General features: G+C 39.4%; 1 protein-coding gene across 6 annotated transcripts in view; it reads left to right on the forward strand.

The window, feature by feature from the left end:
• The window catches only part of ubr4 (ubiquitin protein ligase E3 component n-recognin 4), a 151,003-nt gene that overhangs the window by 19,906 nt on the left and 103,702 nt on the right, over positions 1-27,395 (forward strand). For 4 of the 6 annotated variants that reach the window (XM_056275365.1, XM_056275367.1, XM_056275368.1 and 1 more), the window contains exons 3-28: positions 145-248; positions 733-862; positions 1,410-1,555; positions 1,724-1,826; positions 2,861-3,002; positions 5,288-5,412; positions 7,292-7,416; positions 7,535-7,594; positions 7,796-7,986; positions 8,578-8,677; positions 9,579-9,716; positions 10,402-10,519; positions 11,739-11,780; positions 14,773-14,960; positions 15,294-15,450; positions 17,163-17,248; positions 19,121-19,290; positions 19,504-19,783; positions 20,672-20,804; positions 21,502-21,581; positions 21,929-22,057; positions 25,145-25,327; positions 25,704-25,826; positions 25,914-26,143; positions 26,643-26,761; positions 26,958-27,055. In XM_056275365.1, the coding sequence (XP_056131340.1) occupies positions 145-248; positions 733-862; positions 1,410-1,555; positions 1,724-1,826; positions 2,861-3,002; positions 5,288-5,412; positions 7,292-7,416; positions 7,535-7,594; positions 7,796-7,986; positions 8,578-8,677; positions 9,579-9,716; positions 10,402-10,519; positions 11,739-11,780; positions 14,773-14,960; positions 15,294-15,450; positions 17,163-17,248; positions 19,121-19,290; positions 19,504-19,783; positions 20,672-20,804; positions 21,502-21,581; positions 21,929-22,057; positions 25,145-25,327; positions 25,704-25,826; positions 25,914-26,143; positions 26,643-26,761; positions 26,958-27,055 (3,500 nt within the window). The remainder of the gene's footprint in view (positions 1-144; positions 249-732; positions 863-1,409; positions 1,556-1,723; positions 1,827-2,860; positions 3,003-5,287; positions 5,413-7,291; positions 7,417-7,534; positions 7,595-7,795; positions 7,987-8,577; positions 8,678-9,578; positions 9,717-10,401; positions 10,520-11,738; positions 11,781-14,772; positions 14,961-15,293; positions 15,451-17,162; positions 17,249-19,120; positions 19,291-19,503; positions 19,784-20,671; positions 20,805-21,501; positions 21,582-21,928; positions 22,058-25,144; positions 25,328-25,703; positions 25,827-25,913; positions 26,144-26,642; positions 26,762-26,957; positions 27,056-27,395) is intronic. The other 2 variants (XM_056275366.1, XM_056275370.1) reach the window with 1 other exon arrangement.

Genomic DNA, 27,395 nt, shown 5'->3' on the forward strand with positions numbered 1-27,395 from the left:
TTACTGACATTTTTACAACAGTGGGTTGCCAAAAAAAGTCAGTCTGCTTAGTTTTAATAGTATTATCTCTACACTTTAACTTTTCAAATGGGTTATTATTTGGATGTCTAATCTATTCTTTTAAAATTCTGTGTCTTATTTTAGTTCCAAGAAATCAGTTGCTCTCAGTGGCTGCTGCCTGTAAAGTATTGATTGAGTTTTCATTGCTGCGCCTGGAGAACCCGGATGAAGCATGTGCTGTGTCACAGGTAAAATCAGTGAACCACTTTTGTCACATTTGGTCCATAGAATGATTGAGGTGGGCCCACATTCATTCCTGCAGACCACTGAACACCAAAAAGCCATGTTTAACCAGACTTGATAACCACCACCAGCTATCAGCCATCATTTGAAGGCAGTTTCCACCAGATATTTAGTTAACTTGACAAATAATGAAAGTGTCTGTATTCTGGGATTTGTCTACTACTTAACCCATTGAGGACGAAAACTAGCTTCTTGCTCTGCTTTTGACCAATTTTTGAATGTTTTTACTTTTACCTCCCCAATACTTTCAAGGCTTTAAAATATGCATGTAGAGAAAGTAAAGGGCCTACTTTATTTAAAAAAAAAGAAACGATCTCCAATCCCTTTTATTTAATTATAGCCCTGTTTTCACATCTCCATTTTGAATGACTGCAAAAATAAAGCCATCATATGAATTCACTAAGACTTAGAATTATATTTTCCGCCCAGAAACACCTGATCCTTTTGATAAAAGGACTTTGCACTGGCTGCAGCAGACTGGACCGCACAGAGATCATTACTTTCACTGCTATGATGAAGTCCGCCAAGTTGCCTCAAACTGTCAAGACACTTTCAGATGGTAAGAACATTAAAGGATGGAATAAGATTATGAGAAGAGTATATCATTCAGTAAATTTTAACATTAAAGGTGATACCAGTAATTTATTTATAACCAAGAAAAAAAAGACAATTAGTGAATAAGAGGGCTGGAAAGTTTCAACTCATGTAATGGGAAAATAAAGTCTTGTAAAAAAAAAAAATTTAAGGGTGGGATTAGGGCTGAACTTAAAAAAAACCTTTACTGGGGTGCCCCAGTGGCTCACCTGGTAGAGTTTGTACCATGTAAAGCTGAGTCCTTACCGCAGGGGCCTGGGTTCGAATCTGGCCCGGGCCCTTTGCTGCATGTCATCCCCTCTTGCTCCCCCTGCCTTTCCTGTCTCTACAGAAAATGGCAAAAAAAAAAAAAAAACCTTACTGGCTCCATACAAGTATTTTCAGATTGAATGTCTATACCAATGATTTTCTCTCTAGTTTAGTTTGTAGGTTAAATATGGCTTTCATTACATAAACTGTTAACGTTTGCATTAGACTGCCAACACTTCTGTATGCTCTTTTTTATCTAATAGTGGAGGATCAGAAAGAGTTGCCCAGTGCTGTGAACCCTGAGCTCCGTCAGAAGGAAGTCCAAATGAACTTCTTCAATCAGTTGACTTCAGTTTTTAATCCCGACCTAACCACCATCTTGGCCTCTCCGTCAGCGGCACACATGCAGGTAAGTGTTGTTAAGTTCTTTGTTCAGCTCTCCCCAACTCCACTATTAGTTAAATCTTTAGCTGTATTCTAACATATAGCTTAAGCAAAAGCTATTGTCTCGGTGTTCTGATTGTTGTAATCAATTAAGTTTCCTAATTTTTTTCTCTTTATTAACTTCCATATGTAGACTGAGAGTGATTGCGATGACAAAACGACAACAGATCAGGCCATTCAGGCCAAAATGAAAAATGCCTTTGTCTCTCAGAATGTGTCGAGCTTACAGGAACTAGGTGAGTACCACTCGTGGGTAAGTTTGAACAGTAAGGCTGTCTTCTACAGCAAAATGTGATGGATATGCATATTATGGAAAATAGTTAAAAACTATAATTTTTAGGATTCTGCGTAAATTTGTGAAAAACATTTTTAAGAAAAATTGTTAATGCTAAGCGGGCGAGTAAAAGTATTAACGATCGGCTTTGGAGAAGTTGTATTTCCCTTCTTTTGAGTGGAGTTGCTCATGATCCCAGTAGACGTCCAGCAATTGAGCTAAGCTAGGCTAAACTCTCCTTTCAATGTACCTTCAAATACGTATTCAATGCCCAGACATAATAATGGTATCCACAAGTTTGTCTGACTCTTTGTAAATAGGACAAACTGAGCTGTCCTTTTTTAAAGAGTTTCACCTTTTTTTGTTTCAATAAAGAAAAAAAGGCATAGCAGATATTTAAGAAAAAAAGAAAATTGTTTGAAATATGGCCGAATAGGACATTTAAATTGAGATTTATTAGTTGTCTTTTAAGTCCTTTTTAATCAATAAACTTGCAGGCAACTCTGATGACTCTTCGTCCTTAATGTCGGTATACTAAATGTATAATTGTACATTGTCTTTATTATTTGAAATATAATCTTGTTCAGCCGTTGGTGTTGAAACTCATTGAACAATGCTCTTGTTGTGGGGCTGTAGGATGTCACTAATAAGAATGAATTGGGAAAATTTTTTTTTGTCATGGTTGGTGCTCAAGTTGGATTGGGAAATCATTTTGACGGAGCCTTTCAAGTGTGTCATACAAGTACACAAAATATACACTCCTTTGGCACTTGACACATGTTTTTCAACAAAATTGTATCAAAATGGCAATTATTTTCAAGATTATTTGACATGTTAAACCCTGCAAATTTGAATTGTCAGTGCCTAAAGCAGTGTAGCTTATAACTCTAAATGGCACATGACATTTTTTTTTAAATTTTGATTTCAGTTTATTTTTAGTTTATTTTGAGCTTTGAGCCAACAGTTCATTTTTAAACTTTTTTTTTTCCTCTCCAGGTGGGTCTGAGAAATTACTACGAGTGTGCCTCAACCTGCCCTACTTTCTACGCTACATTAACCGTTTTCAGGATGCTGTATCAGCCAACTCCTTCTTTATCATGCCTGCAACTGTGGCCGATGCCACTGCTGTCCGAAATGGGTATATATATTTATATAGTTAGGATTCAGAACCTGAAGGGGTAGAACCCTATTGTTTTGCTGCTGGTTTATTATTTGGTGTCTGCTGCTGTGGCTCAAATTGCCATGAGCTGGAATGAGCTAGAGACTTGAAACTTGGCCCAATAACTGTAAATGATGTGCAAATGCTTCACAAGAAATACAACAATTGGCAAAATGGTGGCGCTATTACTCACATTACCTTTTTTTTTTTTTCAAAGGTAGGAACACCCACACGTTGAGTCCAATTGACTTGAAATTTAACACATATCCAGCTGAATGTGCTCTACAAAAAAATCTGATTGGACCAAAGTCTACCATGATAGATTTTTTTGCTGATCTGCATAAACTGAAAAACAGTAATGTGATATCTACTTTTTGGATTTCACCTGTATCAACACCAAGTTTAGTATACAGCCTTGGGGAACTGACACAATTCTACTATAAATTAGCAAGATAGGTCCAAAACCATAGCCACCATCTATCAAAAACCTTTGCAAAGGGCAGGGTTTAGCAGGAAATTGGCCTTAGCTCATTAATATTTTATTGAATCAACACAACGCTACAGAAGTTGCTAAATTTCATATCTTTGAATCAGTAATTAATCAGCTATACTTGGAGAGAAGTGTATGCCTTTAAAAAAAACAACAACAAATTGTGAGGATAAACCACTTATTCATCTTAAGCATAGCAACAAATCGAAAATACCACACAACCTGGATCATTTGTAGCTGAAACAGGGCAACAAAAAAAAAAGGCTTAGCATCATAATAGCACCTTCCATTGCGTTACCCCTTTTCTCTTATCACAAGCCTGTCGTTAACTCCAGTCAAAGTGTTTACTTTTGCTGATTCTCTCTGGAGAAAAGTATTAATAAGCAGCACTAGGGCAACCAACATTAGATTTTTTTCCATCAATGAGCTCCCCAATGCGTTTAAGTTTGTGATTGGTCTTGCTCCTTTAAACAGAATCAAGAATGAAACCCACTCATTGCTGCTCACAGCTTTAATTTTGGCCGATTGAGCTGCTTCCTTCCATTGAGCGCAGAAAGGTTACAGCCTGCAAATTGCTGCTTGTGGCTGTATTTCATGTTAATATTTGCAATTTTTGGTAAACACTGTTGCAGAATGTTATTCTGGTTTATTTGGATCTCATCCATTAAGATCTACTTTCAAACTGACTGGGCTAATTGTGAGTTAGTAAGCGGAACGCATCACCCTCTGGATCTACTTCTTGGTTAGGGTTCTTGGATTGGACACATATTTTAATTAAGTAAAGTAATATTAAATAGTGCTTTACTGAATGGAAAATTAAGTAATCTATCCTTGGTTAACCCATTTAGTCCATATTTCTGATTTAGTCACATACAAAAAAAAAAACTATGGTTGGCTGCCTAAATAAGCTCTAATGGCTAGCTTACTTTGTAAACTGCACACTTTACAAAATTGTTAAACATAATGTTATACTGTGTGTATTGTATAAGAGATTTTTAGAATAGAATTAATAGAATAACCAAATGCAGAAACTGAACACTGGTGTAATTTAGATGCCTTTTTGACCGAAATTGTAATCATATTTTAGAATGCGAGGTGAGCACATTCTGTAAGATAAGATGTACTTTTATTAATCCCTGTGGAGAAATTCATCCTTTGCATTTAACCCATCCCAACACACACTGTAGCTAGGAACAGTGGTTAGCCCAATACCAAGATACTGACAGAAAAATGTTTGAGATGAAGTGAAAAGAAGCTGTGTCTGTTGTAAGTATAATGCCAAAAGGCTTTTATGCAATTAAGTGTTTTAGTGTTTCCCAAAAGTTTAAAATATACTTGTACATGAGGGGTGGGGTAGCGGTTACCCAGCAGCACAAAAATGGTTTGTAAAAGTAATATTAAACAGTGCTTTATTGAATGAAAAATAGTCAACTAACCTTAGTTCGCCCATTTAGTCCATATTTCTAATTTAGATGGCCTGAAGAGGAAACAAATATTAACTGGTACGTGCAGTACAGTTGCTGTTTCTATACGAGGGCATGATTTTTTTCATAGAATTCAACGCGACTTGTGAAGTCAGAGAATAATTGCACAGTAAGCAAGGGATTGCAGAAATTCCAAAAATCTGTGGTCTCTCTCTCTCTTTCTCTCCCCCACAAATATTAAGCCTGTATGTTGGAAACACCATAATATCTTTCCTTGAGGGGCAGTGTAATGTATGTATTGTGTTTTGGTGCAGTGTCCTTATAAGTTTCTGTTCTAACCCCGTGTTTAGGTTCCATTCTTTGGTGATAGATGTAACTATGGCTTTGGACACTCTTTCCTTACCTGTGCTGGAGCCCTTAACACCAGGGAGATTACTGGACATGACTGTGTTGGCTCTCAGCTGTCTCTATGCTGGTAAGTCATAACTGCCTGAAGAGGATGGGGGTCATTTTAATTTGGCACTAAGCAAAGCAAGACAGTATTTTTTCTCCAAACTTCGTATAAATGAAAATATTTTAGTTAAGGGCTCTTCATGAAGTCAGCTATTCATCTGTAAATAATAAACATTTTTTTCCCTTTTTGCTTGAAAATTGATATACAGCAGTTGTTCTCGCTTATTTTTTTTTAAAATACAGTTCAGCAGTCAGAGAATATACCAATCCTTATTGATATATAAAATAAGTGTTGAGAGAAGGTTCTGAGTTAAAGTAAAAAAATGGACCACTTGACAATGGAGGAGGCTGAACTACTAGCACTAACTGGTTGGGTTGAGGGGTAAGGCCTTTAATTTGAAGTCGAGTTATTACAATAGTAATGGACAAAGAAAAGGGTAAAGCCTAGCAAGATAGACCTAATTAAGTTAAGGGTTTTGGGTTATCTTAAAACTATGAGCACTTAAAACTGCTGTCTGGGCTGAGCAAGCAGTAGCAAGAAAAGGAGTAATATATTTATGTGACTGTCTAATAGCACATCACTGACAAAAGCTGGCAGTTGCTGGCTGTGGTTAAGTCAGACCATGAATTTTGCATCGGATGCATTTGCTTTGCTAAAGTCTGTGAAATGTGTCCACATTGGTAGCCTTGTGTGGACTCGATGAGTGATGCTGTAAATGGTCTAATGATATAGCATCCCATTCTGATCAACATTGTAATTTTTACAGAGCACACACTCACCACAGGAATAATAGTTACCAGGAGTATAAGCTATTTTATTATCTCCACTAGGCCGATAGCCGGGAGGGGATTATGTGTTTTGTCGCGTGTGCGTCTGTGTCTGCGTCTGTCTGGCTCCCAAACTACTGGACCTATCAGCCTAAAATGTTTTGTGCACAGTTATGACTGTATGATGAACCTCTTGTGGTTTAGGTGATTAAAAACCTTTGGAAATGTCACTCTAGCTTGCTCGACCAACGCTACTCTCTGTTGCTGCCTGATCTAACTTAATTGTGCGCATGCACAACGATCCATCTAGGAGGCTGTACATCCACAGACTGACAGGCAAAACATTTGTATTAGGTAGATTTTTTTAGCTTGAGTGCTGCATATTAAAAACTTTTTTTTTCATATTTCTCATTCAATCAAATTGGGCACTGCGCGAAATTCTTATAATAGCAAGAAAAACATTGGTTTTCTGTCCGTGTGTGCATGTATCTGTCCACTGCTAATCTCACGTAATACTGGGCCTGTCAGCCTAATAATCTTTGTGCACACTTATGACTGTATGATCAAGGACCTCTCATGGTTGTGGTGATTCAAAACCTTTGAAAAACCTGTTTTACACAGCAATTGAGTACTAACTCAGTTGCGGTGGACTATGAGGATCCTATTTAAAACCACTGATGTGCAAAATAATAAATTACATTACCCATGTTGTATTGCAATGCTTTGCCGTTCCAGACAGGGATTTTGTCTGCTTTTCTGTTCAATTGTGGTGTAAACCTGATGAGTGGTTTGGTTTGTTGTGTCTGGCATGTAGCAAATAGAAATAGACTCAAAATGTTGCTTTACCATTCATAAGTAAAACTTCGTATTTTAACTTTGATGGAAATAAGCTGAGACACGCAGCAATGAAGTGGATGTCCTTAATGATTTAGGTATGTCTTTTGACTTTTCAATTATGGAACATTGACACCAGATTACCTTTTTTTTAGTGCTCGAGAGTATTGGAGGGACTCAGTAGAAACCTAAAAACACACAACATATAATATTTGTTTAATGTAGAACAGAGCTTGTTCTGGTTAATTTGTTTGAATCAAGCATAACCAACACTGTTTCCACCTTCTCGTCACCCTCAGGAGTGAGTGTGGCCACCTGCATGGCCATTTTGCAGGTAGGTAGTGGCTTGCAGCTGCGTTCTGGCGCTACTGGGACTAAAGAGGAAGATTATGAAAATGATGCTGCCACCATTGTCCAGAAATGTGTGAGTATTAGCCATAACAACACATTTTGCAGAGTTCATTTGTTGACTTGCCTGAAATAATGATATTTAATGTCCCAAACACACTAACAAGTATCTTATGTTGTGTTTGATGAAACAGCTGGAAATTTATGAAATGATCGGACAAGCCATCAGTAACTCCCGAAGAGCTGGTGGTGAAGTGAGTTCTTAAGTTTATAAGTGATAAATACCATACGTTCCCAGTAAAGTAATATTTGGAAAAAATCTTTCATTTATCTTAACGCATTTATACAACCTCATTGTAGTTGCCGTTGTTAAAATGCAGCAGTGTCTCATATTTTTGGCATGTCCATCAGATTCTGATTCAATGACATTTCAATGCAATTGCTATATCCAACAGCACTATCAGAACTTTCAGCTGCTGGGAGCCTGGTGCCTGTTAAACAGCCTGTACTTGATTCTTAATCTGAGTCCCACTGCTCTGGCCGACAAAGGGAAGGAGAAGGATCCTTTGGCTGCACTGCGGGTCCGGGACATTGCTGCCCGCACTAAGGATGGAGCAGGGTCACCTAAACTTGGTCCTGGGAAAGGGTAAATATTTATGTATATTACATCAAATATGAAGAAGGATTTGGTAAATGGAGATGTGGAGAGTATTGATCATAATGATAATAATAATGATGACGATGATAATACATTTTATTTATAGAGTGCTTTTCAAGGTACTCAGATGCTTTACATAAGTTAAAATAAATAAAAACAACACAATAAAAACATAACATAGAAAATTAATCACACATTAACAGCAATTCTGAAAAGGTGAGTTTTGATTAATGATTTGAAAATGACCGAGCGTGAGTAGCTTGTATATTGATGTGTGATGGATCCCTAAAATCTTGTTTAACCACTTATAAGTAATCATGTTGAGTAGCCTTTGCTCTGGTCTGATATACCTTGTAGATGCATATGTGCCTCCATTGAAGAAGTGCAGGAATGTGGGAGGTAACAGCCGTAAAATATACAAAACTAGTCAGTGAAATAGGCAGTCTGAAGTCCAGATTTTAACCAAGAATAATGATTGCCACTGTGGAAGTCAAAACATTGTTTCCCAGTGGAAAAATGATTAATAATTTGAAAAGGTTCAGTGTATAGCGTTCTCTACCCCCCCCCTTTCTCCTTCAGACACCAAGGGTTTGGGGTGCTGTCTGTTATCCTGGCCAACCATGCCATCAAACTCTTGACTTCGCTTTTCCAGGACCTGCAAGTAGAGGCTCTGCACCGGGTAAGACAAATAACATAAACAGACACAGACTGTCGCCATGAAGTTTCTCCATCATCAGCCATTTGTTAAATCCCTAATCCATCTTGCAATTAAAGGGATGTTATCAAAATTATTGTGCCTTGCCTTGAGCTCAGTATGTATCTTGAGATGAGAATGGTTTTTTATGGTTTCGTACCCCATTCACAATGTTGACTAAAGTTTGCTGCCAGAAAAAAACTACTGAAAAGATTTTTTAATTTATATTTAGGGTGTTGAATTTTGACTAGTAAGTTTATCTTTTGAAAATCCTGCACTTGTTCATTAATTAGCAATTTGAATATCAAACAGCAGTATTAAAATGGTACGAGCATCAATGTCGCTAAGATGTTATTAGGTAATGTTTATTCATGAAGCTAAAATGCTTGATTAATAAAATGAAGTTGAAAAGTAGTTAATTTCAGCTTCTAATGCAGGTCTGTGAAAAAGTATGTGAAAGCACAGAAAAGGCAGATTTCAGATACACAAAATATAACACATGCTATGTATACCCACTATCATATATATTATGATAGTGGGTATATGTATATTGCTATACATGCTATATACACTCACTATTATACTATCACTAGTCAAGTCATGTCAATTTTATTTGTATAGCCTAATATCACAAATTTGCTCCAGTGGGCTTTACAGCAATACAACATCCAATACAGCTATCATATGTTAGGCTCAAGAAAAATTCTTGATTAATGATATGGCTGTGTCATTGCTCAACCACTGTTGGACAACTGAACAATAAACATATGTTGAAGAAAATCCTCAATTCCAGTTAGTCATCTTGAAAATATAAGGAGTTTTGAAATGGTGAAGATTAGAACTCTGTATTCCCTTCATTGATCTTACTAGCCACCTTTCTTCTCAGGGTTGGGCTAGTGATGGGCCCCCAGCAGAGCTCAACATCATGGCACAGAGCACCTCTATCCAGAGGGTGCAAAGGCTAATTGACTCTGTGCCCCTGACCAACCTCCTCTTCAACCTCCTCTCCACCTCATACAAGAAGGTTCAATATTTTTTTCCAATGACCTATTTCATATGGAACAATGATTTTTATTGCATATTATTTAATCAAGTTTGGTGTATAGATGGTCATCAGTTTTTTTTTTTACAAGCATTTGAATTGGTTTCTGTGTTGTTTGATCATTTGTTGTGTCTGCTAGTTTCATGTTAAATGAAAGAATGGAGTTCTTTTTAAAAGTGAAACAGAAGATGAAAATAAACCATCTTACTTATAGACAGATTTAACCCCAGTTGTGAACTTAGTTGTAAACTTAGTAGTTTACAGCCTCTTTGTCGTCAAAACATTGCTAATCAGTCTAGTTAGTTTTTGGTTTTTTTTTGTCTCTATGGCAAGGAATGACTGATTAGCAATGTTTTGATGACAAAGGCAGAAGAGGTGAGGCCTGCAGTAAGGCTGCCTGCTGCCTATGTAGCATTAAACCTGCAGCTTCTTTGTTTTTTATTGGTAGGCCTCACCAAAAATGCCGTTCACATCATATAAGCTACTTTAAAAAGTCTGCTCTGCCAAAAGAAGAGATGAGCTTGTTTTTTTTCTCCCCACCATGTCCTTTTTCTCTTTCCTGTGTTTGCTCTTTACTAAGATTACATTTAGGAAGGTGGTAGCAGTTTGAAATAAAACGGAATAGCTTCTGTGTTCCAGATGCTAATCTCTTCCCGATTTCCCTCAGGCCTGTGTCCTTCAGCGCCAGAGGAAAGGCTCGGTCAGCAGTGATGCCAGTGCCTCCACAGATTCTAACACCTACTATGAGGATGATTTCAGCAGCACAGAGGAGGACAGCAGCCAAGGTACTGGCATATTCTACATTCCCAGTAAATGATAACCTTTGTAGGATAGAATTGCGAAGTCCACACTGGGAAAAAAAACCAAACAAAAATATCTAGGTACCAATGTAACTTTAATGAGCTTTAAATAATGGCATCCAGCTTATGTTCATTCTTCATCGTCTCAGTATTGAGATGATATTTTGTTCCTGTTCTTTGTCAGTTTGCACATTGCAGAAAACATTTACCTAAATGCTGTCCCCTAAAACCCGTTGTTGTTTAGAATTGTTATGGCAGCTTGATGGGATTGCTTTATTAGCATAACAAAAATTGCACTGGCATAGTATAGGTGATTTTAATTGCATCTTGCTTAAGCAGTTCAACTTAATTCCTTCTTTAGCCCCGATACAAATTACTCTCGTAAGGCGGTATGACTGAAACTTAAGAGTTATAGACTTAATGATTCTTATGATTCTTTTAGGATTTAACATTTACATTATAAGGCAAAGCTGTCTTGTGAGACTAAATGACAAGGGATGCTGGAACGATTTAGCCATAAGATTTTGAAGAAAATATTACTTTGTTTAAATCTTAGTTTAATCACAGCATCATGTTGCGATAATGGTAGTTTATTGTATCTTAGACATGCTAAGCCATTTTTAGTTTCATTTAATTTTCTTCATCAGATAATTGCAACATGAGTAGAAAAACTATATTTGAAAGTTTATTTCAGCAATGCTGTCTTCCGTTATTGAAATACTGACGTGGGGAAGATAAAGAAATATTTTTCATTTGTCTGAAAACTGAAAACCTTCAATCTGTATGTGAACTTTACAAGATGTGAACTTTATGTGAACTTTACAAAATTACAAGACTGAAGATTTCAGTTGTTAAGATTGGCCTCCCACTTATTTGCATCATGGTGTGAATGTTGCTGAAAGCCAAGTCCTGTTTGTGTTTGATCTCTGCGCTCGTGTCAGGGCTGAGACATGTCAAGGAGGCTTGGAAATGTTGTTTAGGCCAGTCTAAAATCATTGTAGGAAAAAACAGCCTAGTTAGGCTTCCTGACAGTCTAGATACAGGTCAGTGAACCCGTGTCAGCTTGAGGCAGCAGCGTGAACATTACGTGCACGTTCGCATGCGCACGCACGCACACACACACACACACACACACACACACACACACACTTTTTGTCCATCCTTTTCACAACAACAGTCTAGTTGACAGTGTTTGCTATTTCAGCAGAGAGAAGACAGGAGAAGACAAATGCAGCTTGTGTCTCAGGTCAGCAGTTTTCTGTCCTCAGGTCAAAGGCTTGGTGTCCACATCACTGTCGTAGGCTTATTTTGTAAATTCTGTGTCTCACAACTTAGGCTCTGAGCTGTGGCTTGTTAGCATAGAATATGACCAAAGCCACGGATGAAACAACTTCAACAAAATAAACAACCTGAACTCTGAAAGGTGCTTATTGGTACTGGCATTGATATAGGCCAAAATTACAAGGTTTTGTTGAAGAGGTTCATCTCTGGCTGTGAGTAGTGTAAATCAGTGGCTCTCATTTCAGTCCTTGAAGGCAACAGTACTGCTGGTTTTTGTTTTCTTTCTTTTTTTTTCCTCTTTCTTTTTTAGGTTGTTAAATATATTCTTCCATTGTATCAGGAATTCCAGCCATTGATTTAGGGAGTTTTTAGACCTGGCAGGTTTCAACAGGTGAATATAATGAATGACCTGGCAAAATAGAAAACAGCAATACTGGTTGCCCCTGAGGGCTGGTTTGAGAATCACTAGTTAACAGGATAATACCAGTGGTGTTGATTTGGTGATACTCTTGTGTTGACTGGAATTGAAACCTTAGACCCCCTTATTAGTCCCTTCTGTCATATCTTTGGTCATTTTTTTATTCTAGTTTTTCATTGCCATAGGCTTCCAGTGCTTTTGAAACTGTTTATATCACCCTGTAAAATATTTTTGTTGTGCCATTTTTTCCCCCTGACCAGTCCTTTCTTCCTTGTTTTTTAAGCTATATGAAGGCATAAGAGGGGGATTTTTTTCTTCTTCTGGAAAACATTGATACTGAAATTTTAAATCTCGTCCTCACTGAAATAGCTATATTTTTCCAGGCTTGTTTTAGGAACAGAATGTAGCCCCGTAACAGACCAATAGATTTACTCCTGTCAAGGCAGGAATAGGACACATGTCAAAAACACTGGAATTATCCTTCTATATAATCTGGTGGAGTCATGCTTAAAAACTGTAGGCTTAAATACACTATGCAATGGCTTGCCTTCACTTGACAAGCTACAATTTTCTAATGATGCATGCAGATGTGAATATCATCTTAAAGTGATATTCTTTTCCCAAATGTGAATTAACTACATGTTTTTGTATTTGATTAAGTAAGATTATATCTAACTCACAGTGCCACACTACTGAGATCCAGTTGTGGTGATTGTCATTTCATCATATGTTACTGATGAACAGATTTCACTCATTAACAGCTGCTAAGATAACAGTGCCACTTCCCATGTTGATAAATTTGTGCGTAAACCGATTGTATAGTTGACTATATAGATGGACTGCTGAGCAATAGAAAAATCAGCAGACCACTTTTAAGAACTCAGTGTTTAAGGACCTCTTCGTTTTAGCCTTACCAATCAATACAATTTTTTGTCTTGTCAATGTCAGAATGAAAAGTGTCTCCAATTCGGTGTTTCTGCTGGTGCTAATGTACGTAATACAAATGTCCATGAGAAACAATAGTTAAGATTACATTTACACCTATTTAAAGCTACACTTTGCAATTTTTAAGTGAACAATTAAGTAGTGTTGAGTTTATACACTACTAATTCCACCCACTGGCCCAGTAGTTTTGGTGCTATAGCCTCAAGTGGCCTGGGGCACCAGGTGGGATGTGTTTGTAGAGTCACTCCGAGGGCACCAGAGCACACTCTGAGACCTCTCTTATCCTTTGGGAATTCAGAGCATTCGGCGCATTTCCATTTCAGAAATAGTGCACGTTGTGCTCTGGGAGTGCTCAGATTGTGCACTAGATGCTACAGGCTTATCGACGATTTATCTTTGGCTGAAAATGGCTGAAGATGAGGTTATGGCAAAATGTGACAGTTGTGGCTTATTTGATGATCTTCGAGTAGATTTATGAATGCAATCTTGGCATTGATGCATACAAAGAGGGCGCTCACAGTAGGAAGGATGTGTCTTCAGTCATTTTGAATTGGTTAATAACATTTGGTAGACTCAAAATAGAAAATTTTGCATCAAAACTTTGTTACTGGATGTTGCTGCAGCCTCATGATATATGCGGAAAGCCTTGAACAAGTACCTCTCATAGCATACAAGTGCTGCTACCGTGCCAAAATTTGTTAAGTGTGCTTTAAGGTAGAGTACTGATTAAAGGTGTGTCTGTTAATATTTTCATGGTAAACGTGAATAACAAATATTGTAGTTTTTCCACAGCAACTTTCCCGAACCCAAACAGTTTTATATGGTATTCAGCATTTACAGCCTCATTCCATTTTTTTTAAACCCAGGCTGTGATCCCATCTTTTAGTTCCCCTAAAAAGAACAGGGATGGTAGTGAATATTCTTCTCTGCAGCAAGTTCATGAGCTAACATGTCCCCAAAACGAAGTTATTTATTACCAGCTAAGCTTTTTTTTTTTTTTTTTTGTTAAACTTCCATTAGAAAGAAAAACGATTTTATCTTTGGATTTTACCACTGATAAACACTACAGTTTAGTGTCCACTTCGGAGCTTAATTTGAGAAATATTGGCTAAGAGTATATGTTAAAATCACAGATAAGCTTTTTAAAAGCAAGGCAGAGAAAGACTTCAAGAGGCCCCCTGTCACTGTGACTTAGCAAGCTATGTTGAAGGTAGAACATTTGAAAAATTACATTGCAAAATATCAGGGCTATCTAGTTAACCTTTATGCAAAGGAAGTTTTGGCCTCCTCTAATGCGTTTTGTACTGTGTGGTAAAATAAGTAATTTTTAAATTTCCTATGTTTCTCTTTAAGTGGATATTCACCGGTAGAACTGATGTCCAGGTTTGCTAGTTATGGTGATGGCAGTCTTTGGCTGTCATCTACCAGCTGCCCAGTGTTGTAGGTGTCACACAGTAGTTTGAAGCTTTTCATACGTTGCTGTTTTGATGTCACCACTGCCACTTTGCAGAGTTCTCATGTGGTTCTTGGCATGTTGGCTGTGTTGCCTGTTCTCCATAGGAATGCATGTAAAATGATTTGTGTGTCTTTCCAGACGATGACAGTGAGCCTATTTTGGGCCTTTGGTTTGAAGAGACAATCTCTCCCACAAAAGACAAGGTGGCCCCTCCACCCCCTCCACCACCCCCACCCCTGGAGACCTCCCCCAGGCTGAAGAGCCCCAGCAAGCAGAATCCAAGTGAGAATGGAAACATATTAGCCGGCCGCAAGGACCCAGAGCTGGTGAGAATTTTTTTTTGTCATTAAGAAAATATTGTGAATCAAACAGCTGTACTCAAGCATTGGTACTGAGAGCAGGGAGACAAAACTGAATGGTTGACATAGTGGTTGATCATTAGCATGTCAGAATTGACCATATTAAACATTCAATATTAATAATTCACTGTGTTAAACACATATTAGCAACATTTCCCTCAAACAGCAAAGGGTCAGCTATTGTCATGACAGGAAGTTGGAGGTTGGTGGGATGTTACTTTACATGAATGTTTATGATGCAAAATCATAACAACCTTTCAACTAATTTAAAAAAAAATTATTTTTTTTTACTCTTACTAGTTCCTAAGTCTGGCCTCCAGCATCCTGAACTTTATCACCACCTCCATGCTTAAGTGTAGAAACAACTTCATCCGCAACTATCTGAGTGTGTCTCTCACTGAACAGCACATGGCCACACTGGCCAGCATCATCAAAGACGTGGACAAAGACGTCAAAGGTAAGCCACAGGAAAGAGCATATCGGCACTCTAACAGTTTTCTATTTTCTCTGGTTCGCTTTGCAAAATCTTGGAAGCGTAGCAAAGCAACTTATTTATTTGGCTTCTTTTTGACCTGGATAAGTGGTTCCTTTTTGAATAGAGCACACAGACAAAGCTAGTTGATATTAATAGCACAACGCATTCTTCAGAGATTTTCTTTTAGACACAGTGAACTAAAACATCTAAGATGACTTATGAACATGGGTTTTGTGGTCATTTACTTGATTTTAAATCAAAGAATTTCCCTACTCTGTTGTGTTGTCATCAATGCATTGTTAGCACTGTTGGTCATTGGCATAAACAAGAGAAGAATTCATATCATGGCAAGCTAGACCTACACTGATGTGCCAAAACAGTCCTCTGTGTGCTGCCAAAAAAGTGCCGACCCACCGAGACATGGACTCTACAAGACCCCTGAAGGTGTCCTGTGGTATCTGACACCAAGACATTAGCAGCAGATCCTTCAAGTCCTGTAAGTTGTGAGGTGGAGCCACCATGGATCAGATTTGTCGGTCCTGGGCATCCCACAGATGCTCAATGGGATTGAGATCTGGGGAATTTGGAGGTCAGGGCAACCACTTGAAAACTTCATTATGTTCCTTAAACCATTCCCAAACAACGTTTGCCTGTGTGGCAGGGTGCATTATCTTGCTGAAAGAGGCCACTGCCATCAGGGAATACCATTGCCATGAAGGGGTGTGCCTGGTCTGCAACGATGTTTAAGTAGGTGGCATGTGTCAAACTTATGTCCACATGAATGGCCGGACCCAGGGTATCCTAGCAGAACATCGCCCAGAGTGTCACACTCCCTCCACTGGCTTGTCGTCTTCCCAGAGTGCATCCTGGTGTCATCACTTCCCAGGTAAATGTTGCACACGCACACGGCCATCCACGTTGATCTAAAAGAAAATGGAACTCATCGGACCAGGCGATCTTCTTCCACTCCTTCAAGGTCCAATTCTGACGTGTGCCCATTGTAGGCGCTTTCGACAGTTGACAGGGGTCATCATGGGCACTATGACCATTCTTCGGCAACACAGCCCCATATGTAGCAAGCTGTGATGCACTGTGTTGTGACACATTCCTCCCATAACCATCATTAAAATGTTCTGTGTCTTATGCCACAGTAGACCTTCTGTCAGTTTGGCGCAGGCAGGGATAGCCTTCTTGCCCTCAGCGTTGATGGGCCTTGGGCACCCAACACCTTGTCGCCAGTTTGTGATTTGTCCCTCCTCGTACCACTGTCGGTAGGTACTCACCACTGCTGACCAGGAGCACCCCACAAGCCTTGCCACTCTGACCCAGTTGTCTGACCATAATAATTTGGCCCTTGTCAAAGTCATTCAGGTCTATACTCCTGCCCATTTCTCCTGCAACCAGCACGTTCAGTACGAGAACTGATTGTCTGCTTAGCATCTAATCTACCCAGACCATGACATTTGCCCTTGTTTGGAGATGATCAACGGTATTTGGGTTATCTGTGTGTGGTCATAATGTTTTGGCTCATCAGTGTATACATACAACAGTAAACAAGAAAATAAATAATGGTAAGTAGCTTGTGGCTAATTTTGAGTGCATGCTTACTGTGGCCTACCTTCAGAGTTAAATGCACAGTAGCATCTACTATCTTTAAACATGACTAAGAGGGTCTTGGCTTAACTCTCTTTTAGGCTCTTCAGATGAGGTGTTTTCTTTAGCTCTGTATCACTTCAACCACACCCTGGTGACATCAGATCTCCCATCCCCAGCACTGCAGGTAAGAGTAGCAGGTGTTTGTCATTAACTGTTACTTTGCCTTTTGGAAGCCTTAAAAGGAATTGATGATCTGTTGGCAAATAGGCTGATGAATGAATGAATCATAATTTATTTTGAATATGTAAATAAACAGGACCTAACATACAGATAAGCCATTGTCAATAATCTGAAGTGATCAACAAATCCACACATCAAACTCGAGCAAATCTCCGTACAAATCTCCGTATGCATCAGATTATTTGTCACATGTTCGAAAAGGAGTAGGAGGAAGTACATACACTTAATTTTTTCCTACCCCTTCTCACCTACTCTTAAGTTAATTCAGCTACCATACATTTCAAACTCAATTCCCACTGTATAATATAAGAAAAAGAGAAGGAAAACCACAGCTAAACACGAGTGAAAAAAGAAAAGCACATCCTAATGTCATGTACCAAGAATAGACGGATCTCAGTGCTATGTACAAACCAAATATGCACTCGGTGTCATAGAAAGAAAAATGGAAAAGAAAAAATGTAATAAGAACTGTTTAGAGATAAATAAACCCTAGACAGTTAACACAACTCTTCGTCATCCCTTTATCTCTTGATCAGTCCTTTGTACTTCTTCTTGAACTGGGTAATATTTGTACTTTGTTTGAGTTCCATGCTCAGACTGTTCCACAATTTTACCCCACATATTGAAATGCCCATGCTCTTCAAAGTTGTTCAAACATATAATTTCTTGAAGTTTGATTTCCCTCTCAAATTATATTCCCCTTCTCTATCTGAGAATATTTTTGTATATAACTCTGTAGTTGATTGTTTCTTCCTTTGAATATTATTTGTGCTGTGTTAAATTTTGCTAAATCCCTGAACTTCAAGGCACTTGACTTTAAAAATAGCTTGTTGGTTTGTTCACGATATCCTACATTATTAACTATACTTATGGCTCTTTTTTGTAGTATACATAATGGTTGTAGGTTGGTTTTGTAAGTGTTACCCCATACCTCCACACAGTAGATCAGATAAGGTAAAATAAATGAACAATACAGAGTGTACAATGATTTATGATCTAGAATGTCTTGCTTTCCCCATAACTGCAATACTCCCTGCCAGCTTTGCTTGCACATATGTTATGTGAGGTTTCCAGCAGATTTTGTGAGCGAGTATTACACCTAGGAATTTATTTTCATATACTCTTTCTAGTTGAACATTGTCAATCACTACTTTTACTTTGTTTATTTTATAATTTCCAAACAACATAAGTTTTGTTTTGTCCAGATTTAAGGATAATTTGTTTTTCTCAAACCACTGTTTTACTTTTTCTGTTTGTAGTGTTGTCAACTCCAAAAGCTGCTGTAAATTCTCACCAGAACAAAACATAGTCGCATCATCCGCAAATAGAACAAATTTCAATATTTTTGATATCTTGCATATATCATTTAAGTATAGAATGAAAAGTTTTAGACCTAAAACCGATCCCTGGGGTACACCACAAGTAATATCCTGCATGATGATTTATGTTTGCCTATCTTTACAAACTGCTGCCTGTTACTTGAATAACTTCTTAGACAATTCTGAACCACAAGCAATTGAATCAATTAACTTTTAGAGACAGGAAAATTGGTAGCAGTTTGCCAAGTGTTGTAGTTGGCTACAGATCATGTTAATATGACAGCAAATGGTGCTTTGACAGTACAGTACACGAAAGCTTAGAATTAGCTCAAAAGCTTTAGCAATTGTTGCATAGCTAGTACACCAAATAATGGGTTCATGAAAGTGAAACTACAATAGTCCTCAGTGCACAGCAGTAAGTTCTTCTAAGAGCTTTTTTGACTAAAAGTATATTCTACATTACAGGCTTAAATATGTGTTTCTCCTGTCATTGCCAGAGCACCCTTCTTCAGCAACTGGGTGTTGCCCCATTCTCAGAGGGCCCCTGGCCTCTCTACATACACCCTCAATCACTCTCAGTGCTCTCCAGGTTGCTCCTCATTTGGCAGCACAAAGCCACTGTGCAAGGCGAACCTGATGTGCCCGAGTGTATGAAGGTCTGGGAAAGGTACAGTACTGAAACCATTGCCTGGTCATGTTGGGTACCGCCATTTTTACACCATTTGTACATACTCCACAAATCACTTTCTTTGTGTTTTGAATATTAGAAGCATCTTAAAGTCAATTTGAACGCAGTTTGTTTTAGCTTTTTATTAACATTTATTTTGTAAATCTTTTCTTTTATTCTTGATTCCACCTGCCCCTTGTTGTGTTCTTGTAGGTTTTTGGGGACACTGAAACAGCACACCATCCAGGGCTCTGTTCATGGTGAGGAGGACCTCAATGTGGAGCACCTCCAGCTCCTTCTGCTCCTATTCCACAACCTGTCAGAGCGTGGCCGGCGGTCCGTTCTCACCCTGGTCACTCAGGCAATCACTGAAGTAGCACTGAACCGAGACTCCCAGTTGACGGCGATGCCCCTCAACCTGGCCCGCCTGCTTTTGGTCTTTGACTACCTACTTCACCACTATTCCAAGGCTCCCCTCTATCTCTTTGAACAGGTTGAATGCTTATTTACCTATGAAAAGCTTTCTTGATGCCTGTATTGTCCTGTTATTAAATTCGATTTTTTATTTCCTTTATTTGATGGAAATTTTTTGCATATTAGGCTTTTGTTTTGTGTGATAGTGGAAGTGATACTGATTTACATTGATTTATATTTTGTACTCATTTGTGGGTCCATATAAGATTTCACCCACCACAAACAGTTCTAGAAATCACAGCCAAATTCTATAATAAAGTCTGCCTGGTTTTAAAAGCAGGTAAATCCTTTGGTTCTGTAAAATCAGTCTTCCATTGATGGACCATAGGGCAACCCAAATTCTCTTTTCTCACTGACATTGCCTTTTTACATCGCTATAGGTATAAAACAATTGACAAACGATGATATTGTGGTACTCCCATAGAAGTCACCAAAATGTTTTGTCATGAAAGTGAGTCCATGTGATTCCATCAAGACAGGGCTAATGATGGAATTATTAACAGTTAAGTTGCACGTGGTCTTCCATAAAGCTTAATCCACAGAAGAGACTTCTGAATGTTGGATTTCGGTTCAGGGAAAGAAGTGAAAAATATATTGCCTTCCATAGTCACTAGTGACAAAAATCAATCTGTTTTACGGTTTCCCCCTCAAAAAACACCTTTTCACCCTTTGTTTTGCCAATATGTATAATCCAGCATTTTTTTTTTGTATACGGAATCAAAACTGCTCTCCATTGCTCAGAGGAGTCAAAACAGTTTCCAAATTCATTGTCAGTTGAAGAAGAGACAGTTGCAAAGCCCTGATTGGTGCTCCTTGTAACAATTGGAAAGATGCCGCTGCCTGTTTTTCTTTATACTATAATGAGTGGGAATCTAGCAGTAGAGGTAATGCAGACTTTGATTTGCAGGTTCAGTATAACCTCCTCACCCCACCATCCTCTGGGCCAAGTTCTGCTCAGGAAGGAGGGAAACGTGGCAGCCTCCCACTCTACTATGGCTTCAAAGAGGTTGAAGAAAACTGGGCCAAGCACTGCTCAGCAGGTAGGATATAGAAAGGAAACAAAGTTGTTGTTTTTGCAGCCACAGTAGCTAAAGGATTCTGAAATTTATCAGCATTTGACACCATTTAACAAACCAAATTGATTTTTATAGAAAAGAGCCTCTGAATAATGCTTGGTTATTTGCCAAAGTCTCTGCTGAAGTAGAAAAAGTTGGCAGCTGCAGATAAAATTAACTAGCATTGGACTGGTGGCTAGTTTCGATTCCCTCCTCTGTAAAGTACCATGTGACTGTATCTACTACTCTAAATGCTTACCACCTGTACAGTTCTCTTCTGGAAAATGTCATATTTTTTCAAATATGGCCTATGGTCAAACAGGCTCAATGCTAGTATGCTTTTTAAGATTTTTAGTGCGTTTGCATTTTAGATGTTTTTAGGTTTTTCATAGCATCTCTTGCTATTTATGTTTAACCTCACTTCAAAAAACATGAGCCACACACCTAGATATTTGTGGAGCAAATACACATATATTCTGCATATATATATATATATATATATATATACACTCCACCAGCAGTATGCTCAATCATCAGTTCCATAAATAAATAGCAACTTGTACGTTTTCAATATTACACAATGTGCAATATGCAAGGTAGTATGTCATATGTAATATGCAACATTTGAACAGTAGCAACTTTTTTGAATAGCCTATTAATTTCATATTTATTTCCCTCTCAGATTCCACCACGCAACCCAAATTCTACTGCATCTTGTCCCCTGAGGCATCTGAAGATGATATCAGTAGACTTGACTGCAAGGTGAGATCTTTTTGTTGTAAGAGGTTGTATCAACTTTGTCTCAAACCAAGTTTAAGGTTGAAATTCAGAGCGAATTTAACATTGGAGTAATGTGTGAAACAACATTGTCTGACATTGGGTAGTGTATTTGATTTGGCATGTATTTTGATGGTAGATTTTCCATGATCTTTTTTTTCCCCTCAGTACGTTTGAAATAACCAATGAGTGTTGCAATCCATGTACAGAAACACATCCGTTTTTTCCATCACATCCTTCATGTTTGGTTTGATAGGCTTTGCATGTTTGGTGGTGGCAGGCTTTGTGCATTTTGATGCTACCCTTGAAGATAACTTAATTTTTACTTCCAGGTTTTTTCAAAGCTCTTCAGTGGAGCAGTCAAGTATGATGAACTCTATTCTTGGCTAATCTCACTGCTGGCTGCAGGGTCTCAGTTTGACCCAGCGAGGAGACAAGAGAGCAAACCAATTACACCTATGGTGAGAGCATGAATAGAATTGTCTCATGTTGTTTTCTTTAGGAAAAATCAATTTAGAGAGGCATTATTTCATAAAGCACTCTGTAGGGAACTGTTAAAGAAAGGAATCTCACAAATAAACAAAGAAATGAAATAGTATTCAAATGAAATAAATTCTCATTCTAGAGCAGACATTTGTGTGTCAAAGATTCTGTAAAGTTTGAATTTGCATGATATCACTATAGTTGAAAACTGATGTGCATTTTTTTTTAGACATAAATGCGTCTTTGATGCTTGGTTGCTCAGAGGTTCATTAATGTGAATTTCACTACTGTTAATCCTGACAATCATATCAGAATCATGTTTATTGGCCACGTAGGGTTTGCACATACATGGAATTTGACTCCTGGTTTCGTGGCGCTCTTAGTGTAATTAACATAGAATAACAACACAAGAATCTTCAGATATAGACACAAGGATTGACTTATACAGGCAAAATAAGAGGTGATAAAGTGTAATAGTGCAGAGAATGTATCAGAGATGCTGGAATAGATTTTAGCAGGTTACTTACATATATGCCTGAGGCAGATGGACATGACAGAGCATACCAGTGTACGTACAATGTGCAGTACAGTATGTTCAATTCAGTTCAATTCAATTTATGTCAATAAAGACAATGTGCAGGCACATGTTAAGAATGAAATAAGGGCTGCGGCTTCGCCGCAGCCCTTTGTTGGGTCGTCAAGGCGGCCCAGCATATGGTGATATGCTGGGCCGCCTTGACGACCCGCTGCAGAGCTTTCTGGTCTACTGATGTACAGTTGCCGTACCACACTGAGATGCAGCTTGTAAGGATGCTCTCTGTGGTGCAGTGGTAGAAGTTGTGAGAATTTTGGGGGATAGACGGGCGCTCCTCAGCCTCCCCAGGAAATGCAGGCATTGTTGGGCCTTTTTTACAAGGGCCTGGGTGTTTGATGTCCAGCAAAGTTCCTCGCTGATGTGGACTCCAAGGAATTTAAAGCTGGAGACACACTCCACTTCCACCCCATTGATGTGTATGGGAGAGTGGCTGCAGCTTCTAGACCTCCTGAAGTCCACAGCCAGCTCCTTCGTCTTTTGCACATTGAGAACAAGGTTGTTGGTAGTGCACCGTGATGTGAGGTGCTGACACTCATGCCTGTAGGCCGTATCGTCATTGTTGGTGATACGGCCAATGAGTGTGGTGTCATCTGCAAATTTAACTATTACATTTGAAAGGTGAGTTGGCAGGCAGTCGTGAGTAAAGGGGGAAAAAAGGAAGGGGCTCAGAACACAGCTTGAGGGGCACCTGTGCTGAGGGTCAGGGTGGAGGAGGTGTGGTCACCTAACCTAACAGACTGACCTAACCTAACAGACCAACAAAATGGTTGGATTTATTTGACAGTGTTAAGTGTTCATTTGAATGACAGCCAGTGGAAAGAAACCGTTTTTATATCTGGTTATTTTGGAGTACAGTGCTCGGTAGCGCCTACCAGAGGAGACGAGTTAGAACAGATTGTGACCAGGGTGTGATGGGTCTGCAGTGATATTGCCTGCTCATTTCCTGAGTCTGGAGTTGTATAAGTCCTGAATGGAGGGCAGGTTGGCACCAGTTATTTTCTCTGCAAACTTAAGTCCGTTGTAGTCTGTCCCTGTCCTGTTTGGTGGCTGAACCAAACCAGACAGTGATGGATGTGCAGAGGACAGAGTGGATTTTTGCAGTGTAGGACTGAATCAGCAGTTCCTGGGGCAGGTTGAATTTCTTGAACTGGCGGAGAAAGTGCATCCTCAGCTGGGCCTTTTTGATGATTGTTGGATGCCCACCTTTGGTCCTGGGAGATAGTGGAACCCAGAAATCTGTAGGTTTTCACCGTAGACACTGTGCTGTTGAGTATGGTAAGGGGGAGCAGTGTTGGGGGACTCCTCCTGAAGTCCACTGTCATCTCTACTGTTTGAGCTTGTTCAGCTCCAGGTTATGGCCGCACCAGAGGGTCAGTTGATCAACCTCCCGTCTTTAAGCAGACTCGTCACCATCCCGGATAAGACCAATGATGGTTGTGTCGTCCGCAAACTTCACAAGTTTAACAGATGGGTCACCTGAGGTGCAGTCATTTGTGTAGAGGGAGAAGAGTAGAAGGGAGAGCACACATCCCTGGGGGGCGTAATTGCTGATTGTCTGGGCGCTGGATGTGATTTTCCCCAGCCTCACCAGCTGCCTCCTGTCTATCAGGTAACTTTTAATCCATTGGCAGATGGGGGCTGGTACAGTGAGCTGGGTGAGTTTGGAGTAGGGGATATCTGGGATGGTGTTGAATGCTGAGCTGAAGATCACAAACAGGACCCTTGCATATGTCTCTTGGGAGTCAAGGTGTTAGAAGATATAGTGCAATCCCATGTTGACTGCATCATCCACTGACCTGTTTGCTTGGTAGGCAAACTGCAGGGGGTCGAGCAGGGTTTCACCTGCTCGACCGGCCTGTGATTTCCTTCAGGTGGGCCAATACTAGTCTCTCGAAGGATTTCATGACCACAGACATTAGGGCAATGGGCATGTAGTCAATTAATTTTGTGATACGGGGTTTCTTGGGGACCGGGATGATAGTGGCACTCTTGAAGCAGGAGGGGACTTCACACAGCTCCAGTGATCTGTTGAAGATCAGTGTGAAAATGGGGGCCTGCTGGTCAGCACAGACTTTTAAGACAGGAGGGTGACACACCATCCAGGCCTAGTGCCTTCCTGGTCTTCTTTCTCTGGAAGAGCTGGTGCACATCCTTAACGCAGATCCTGAGTGCGGGTGGGGGTTCGGTGGGGAGGGGGGAGTGGCTGGCAGGAAGTGCAGGTGATTGTGTATGGTGGCTGGAGAGGGTGAGGGGTGTGAAAGTTTGCTTTTCAAACCTGCAGTAAAACCCATATGAGATGGGCTTCAGCCTGCTACCAAAGAATGTTATTTTAGAATGTTTGTTTCCAGCATAAGCTGTGAAACTGGACTTTAAGAATGTAACAACACTAGAACAAAATGCTTGATCATTCTAGTGACAATGACAGCTGAAACCTATATCCCCTAAATGATTTGTTTATTATATATCACAGGAGGCCTGCTCCCTCCAGTACTACTTTCTGGTGCTGTGGAGAATCTTGGGTGTTCTGCCACCCTCCAAAGCCTATGTTGAGCAGCTGAAGACTGGTTGCAGCGACCCCAGTGAGAGTGACATCCTACACACACTGCGTTGGTCTTCACGTTTCCGTGTCCCGACCTATGTGAACTGGATCAAGGTCTGTCCACCTTCACTTTAACAGTCAATCACTCGCGAGCATGATTAACAGCAAGATAATATGAATGCCTAATTGATCTTAATAGATAAAATGATGTGATGGTTGAGCAAATGTTTCAAGGTCAGTTTAACTAATTTGAAATCAAGATTTGACATTCAGTAAGTTGATGTTTCCAAAACGTTGATGGAACGGATAAGTTCAAGTTGCATATCCAAAATAACCGACAAAGTTGGTAACTGATGAAAGCTTTCAAAGTTAACGATGTCTCTACCACTTTAAATCTGCTCTCTGTGATGCTCCTTTGTATTGTGTGGAATTTCTCATTTTCCCCAAATGTAATTTTGATGTTTGACTCTTTCTGTGTCATCCCTGGCAGGAGCACTTGGTGAAGCAGGGGTTGAAAGCAGACCAAGCAGCGTCTCTGGTTGAGATGACAGCCGCCAAGTGCAGCACTGTGAAATATGATGTGGAGCTAGCAGAAGACTACATCGCCAAACAAGTAACAGTTATAACATCACCAGTTACATGCTGCTTCTCCATCTTTTTACAAACTGAGGTCTAAAACCACAACTCATGTCTGTTGCAGATTTCAGCTTTTTCCAGTGTGGACCCAAGCAGCATCTTGCCACTTCACCAGGTGCCCTCTTTACAAGCAATCTATACTTTGGATGCCGTCATTTCAAAAGTGCAGGTGTCGCTCGACGAACACCTGTCCAAAGTCGCCATCGAGGCGGATTCCCAAAAATCCTCTGAGATCACCAAGAACCTGCTGCCTGCTACGCTCCAACTCATCGATGTTTACACTGCCTTCACAAGGTTAGACGAGAGTTTCTGCATCCTCTGGTTACCACTGATTATAGGAAAAATAGATTGCTTAGATAGCAAATATCTCCAAGCACCTATCTCTGTCTTTTATTAAAATAAGCATAAACTTAAATCTTAATTTTGCTAGCAGTTATGATTGTACCCAAATGCTTAGAAATATTTGCTTCCCACAAGTTAGAGGTAATTCAATGAGATTCTACTTTCTAATTCTTCACCCTCTCTTCACAGCTTATCAGATGAAAAATAGATCTGGGCCATGTATCATTTTTAACTACTTAAGGTGCAAGATTACATGTGGATATCAAATTATTTGGGGACAAAAAGCTCTTTTAGTTTCCTACTGTGGGTTACCACTTTTTATTTCTGATCAAAGCCCTGGTTAAAGTAGAATAATAACCTGCTGGCCTTGGGGGGAGGGGGTAATTTTTCCAAATGTAAGCTGCTTGAGTAATAACCAAAACTAAAATTTTGTTGGCTCATCTGGTACTAGGTCTTACCTACTGATGAGTCTCCCAGAGGAAGGGGAGAACAAGCTGAGCGATGCCAAGCTACAGGGTTATGCAGCCGTACTCTCCATTGGTTCCACTCGCTGCAAAGCCAATGTGCTCGGTACGTAGATCACCCAGGAAATAAGTTAATAAAAAAAAAAATAAAAAAAATGCAAATAAACTAAGAGCCAGTGCTGATTTCTACTTTGGTGATGGAATGACTGTATATACTGTATTTGCTTGGTCCAGACCATGTGCTCTCACCCAGTTCTTTACACTGTTTTAATTTAAGTTTCATTTCTGATATAATTTCACAGGACCCAGTGTTATGCAAAACTTGCCTACAGCTGTGCAGACACTGTGTGAGACTTGGAACAACATCCACACCAATGAGTTCCCCAACATTGGCTCATGGGTATGCAAGAACAGAAATTGTTCATTTTGGCCGAACCCCTCTTTCTGACCAAAAGTTAAAACTTGTGTTCAGGAGCTCAAAATGTATGTTTTCATGTGCTCCATCAACGTGTTGATGTTTCCACCACAAACAAGTTTAAAAACCTTATGGTGATCGTGCCCATCACACCATGAAAAAGTACACTAATAAACTCAGGCATCTCAGGACCAACCTCCCAATACCTACTCTCATCACTGATCAGATCTATGCTACAAAGATTCTTATCAAATATTGCATCCATATCTTCACTTGCCCCCAACAAATGCATCAAGTCTTGTCCACCCTTACCATCTATCTAGCA

The sequence above is a fragment of the Lampris incognitus genome, chromosome 2, assembly GCF_029633865.1.
Source record: "Lampris incognitus isolate fLamInc1 chromosome 2, fLamInc1.hap2, whole genome shotgun sequence".
In the NCBI taxonomy this organism is placed as follows: domain Eukaryota; kingdom Metazoa; phylum Chordata; class Actinopteri; order Lampriformes; family Lampridae; genus Lampris; species Lampris incognitus.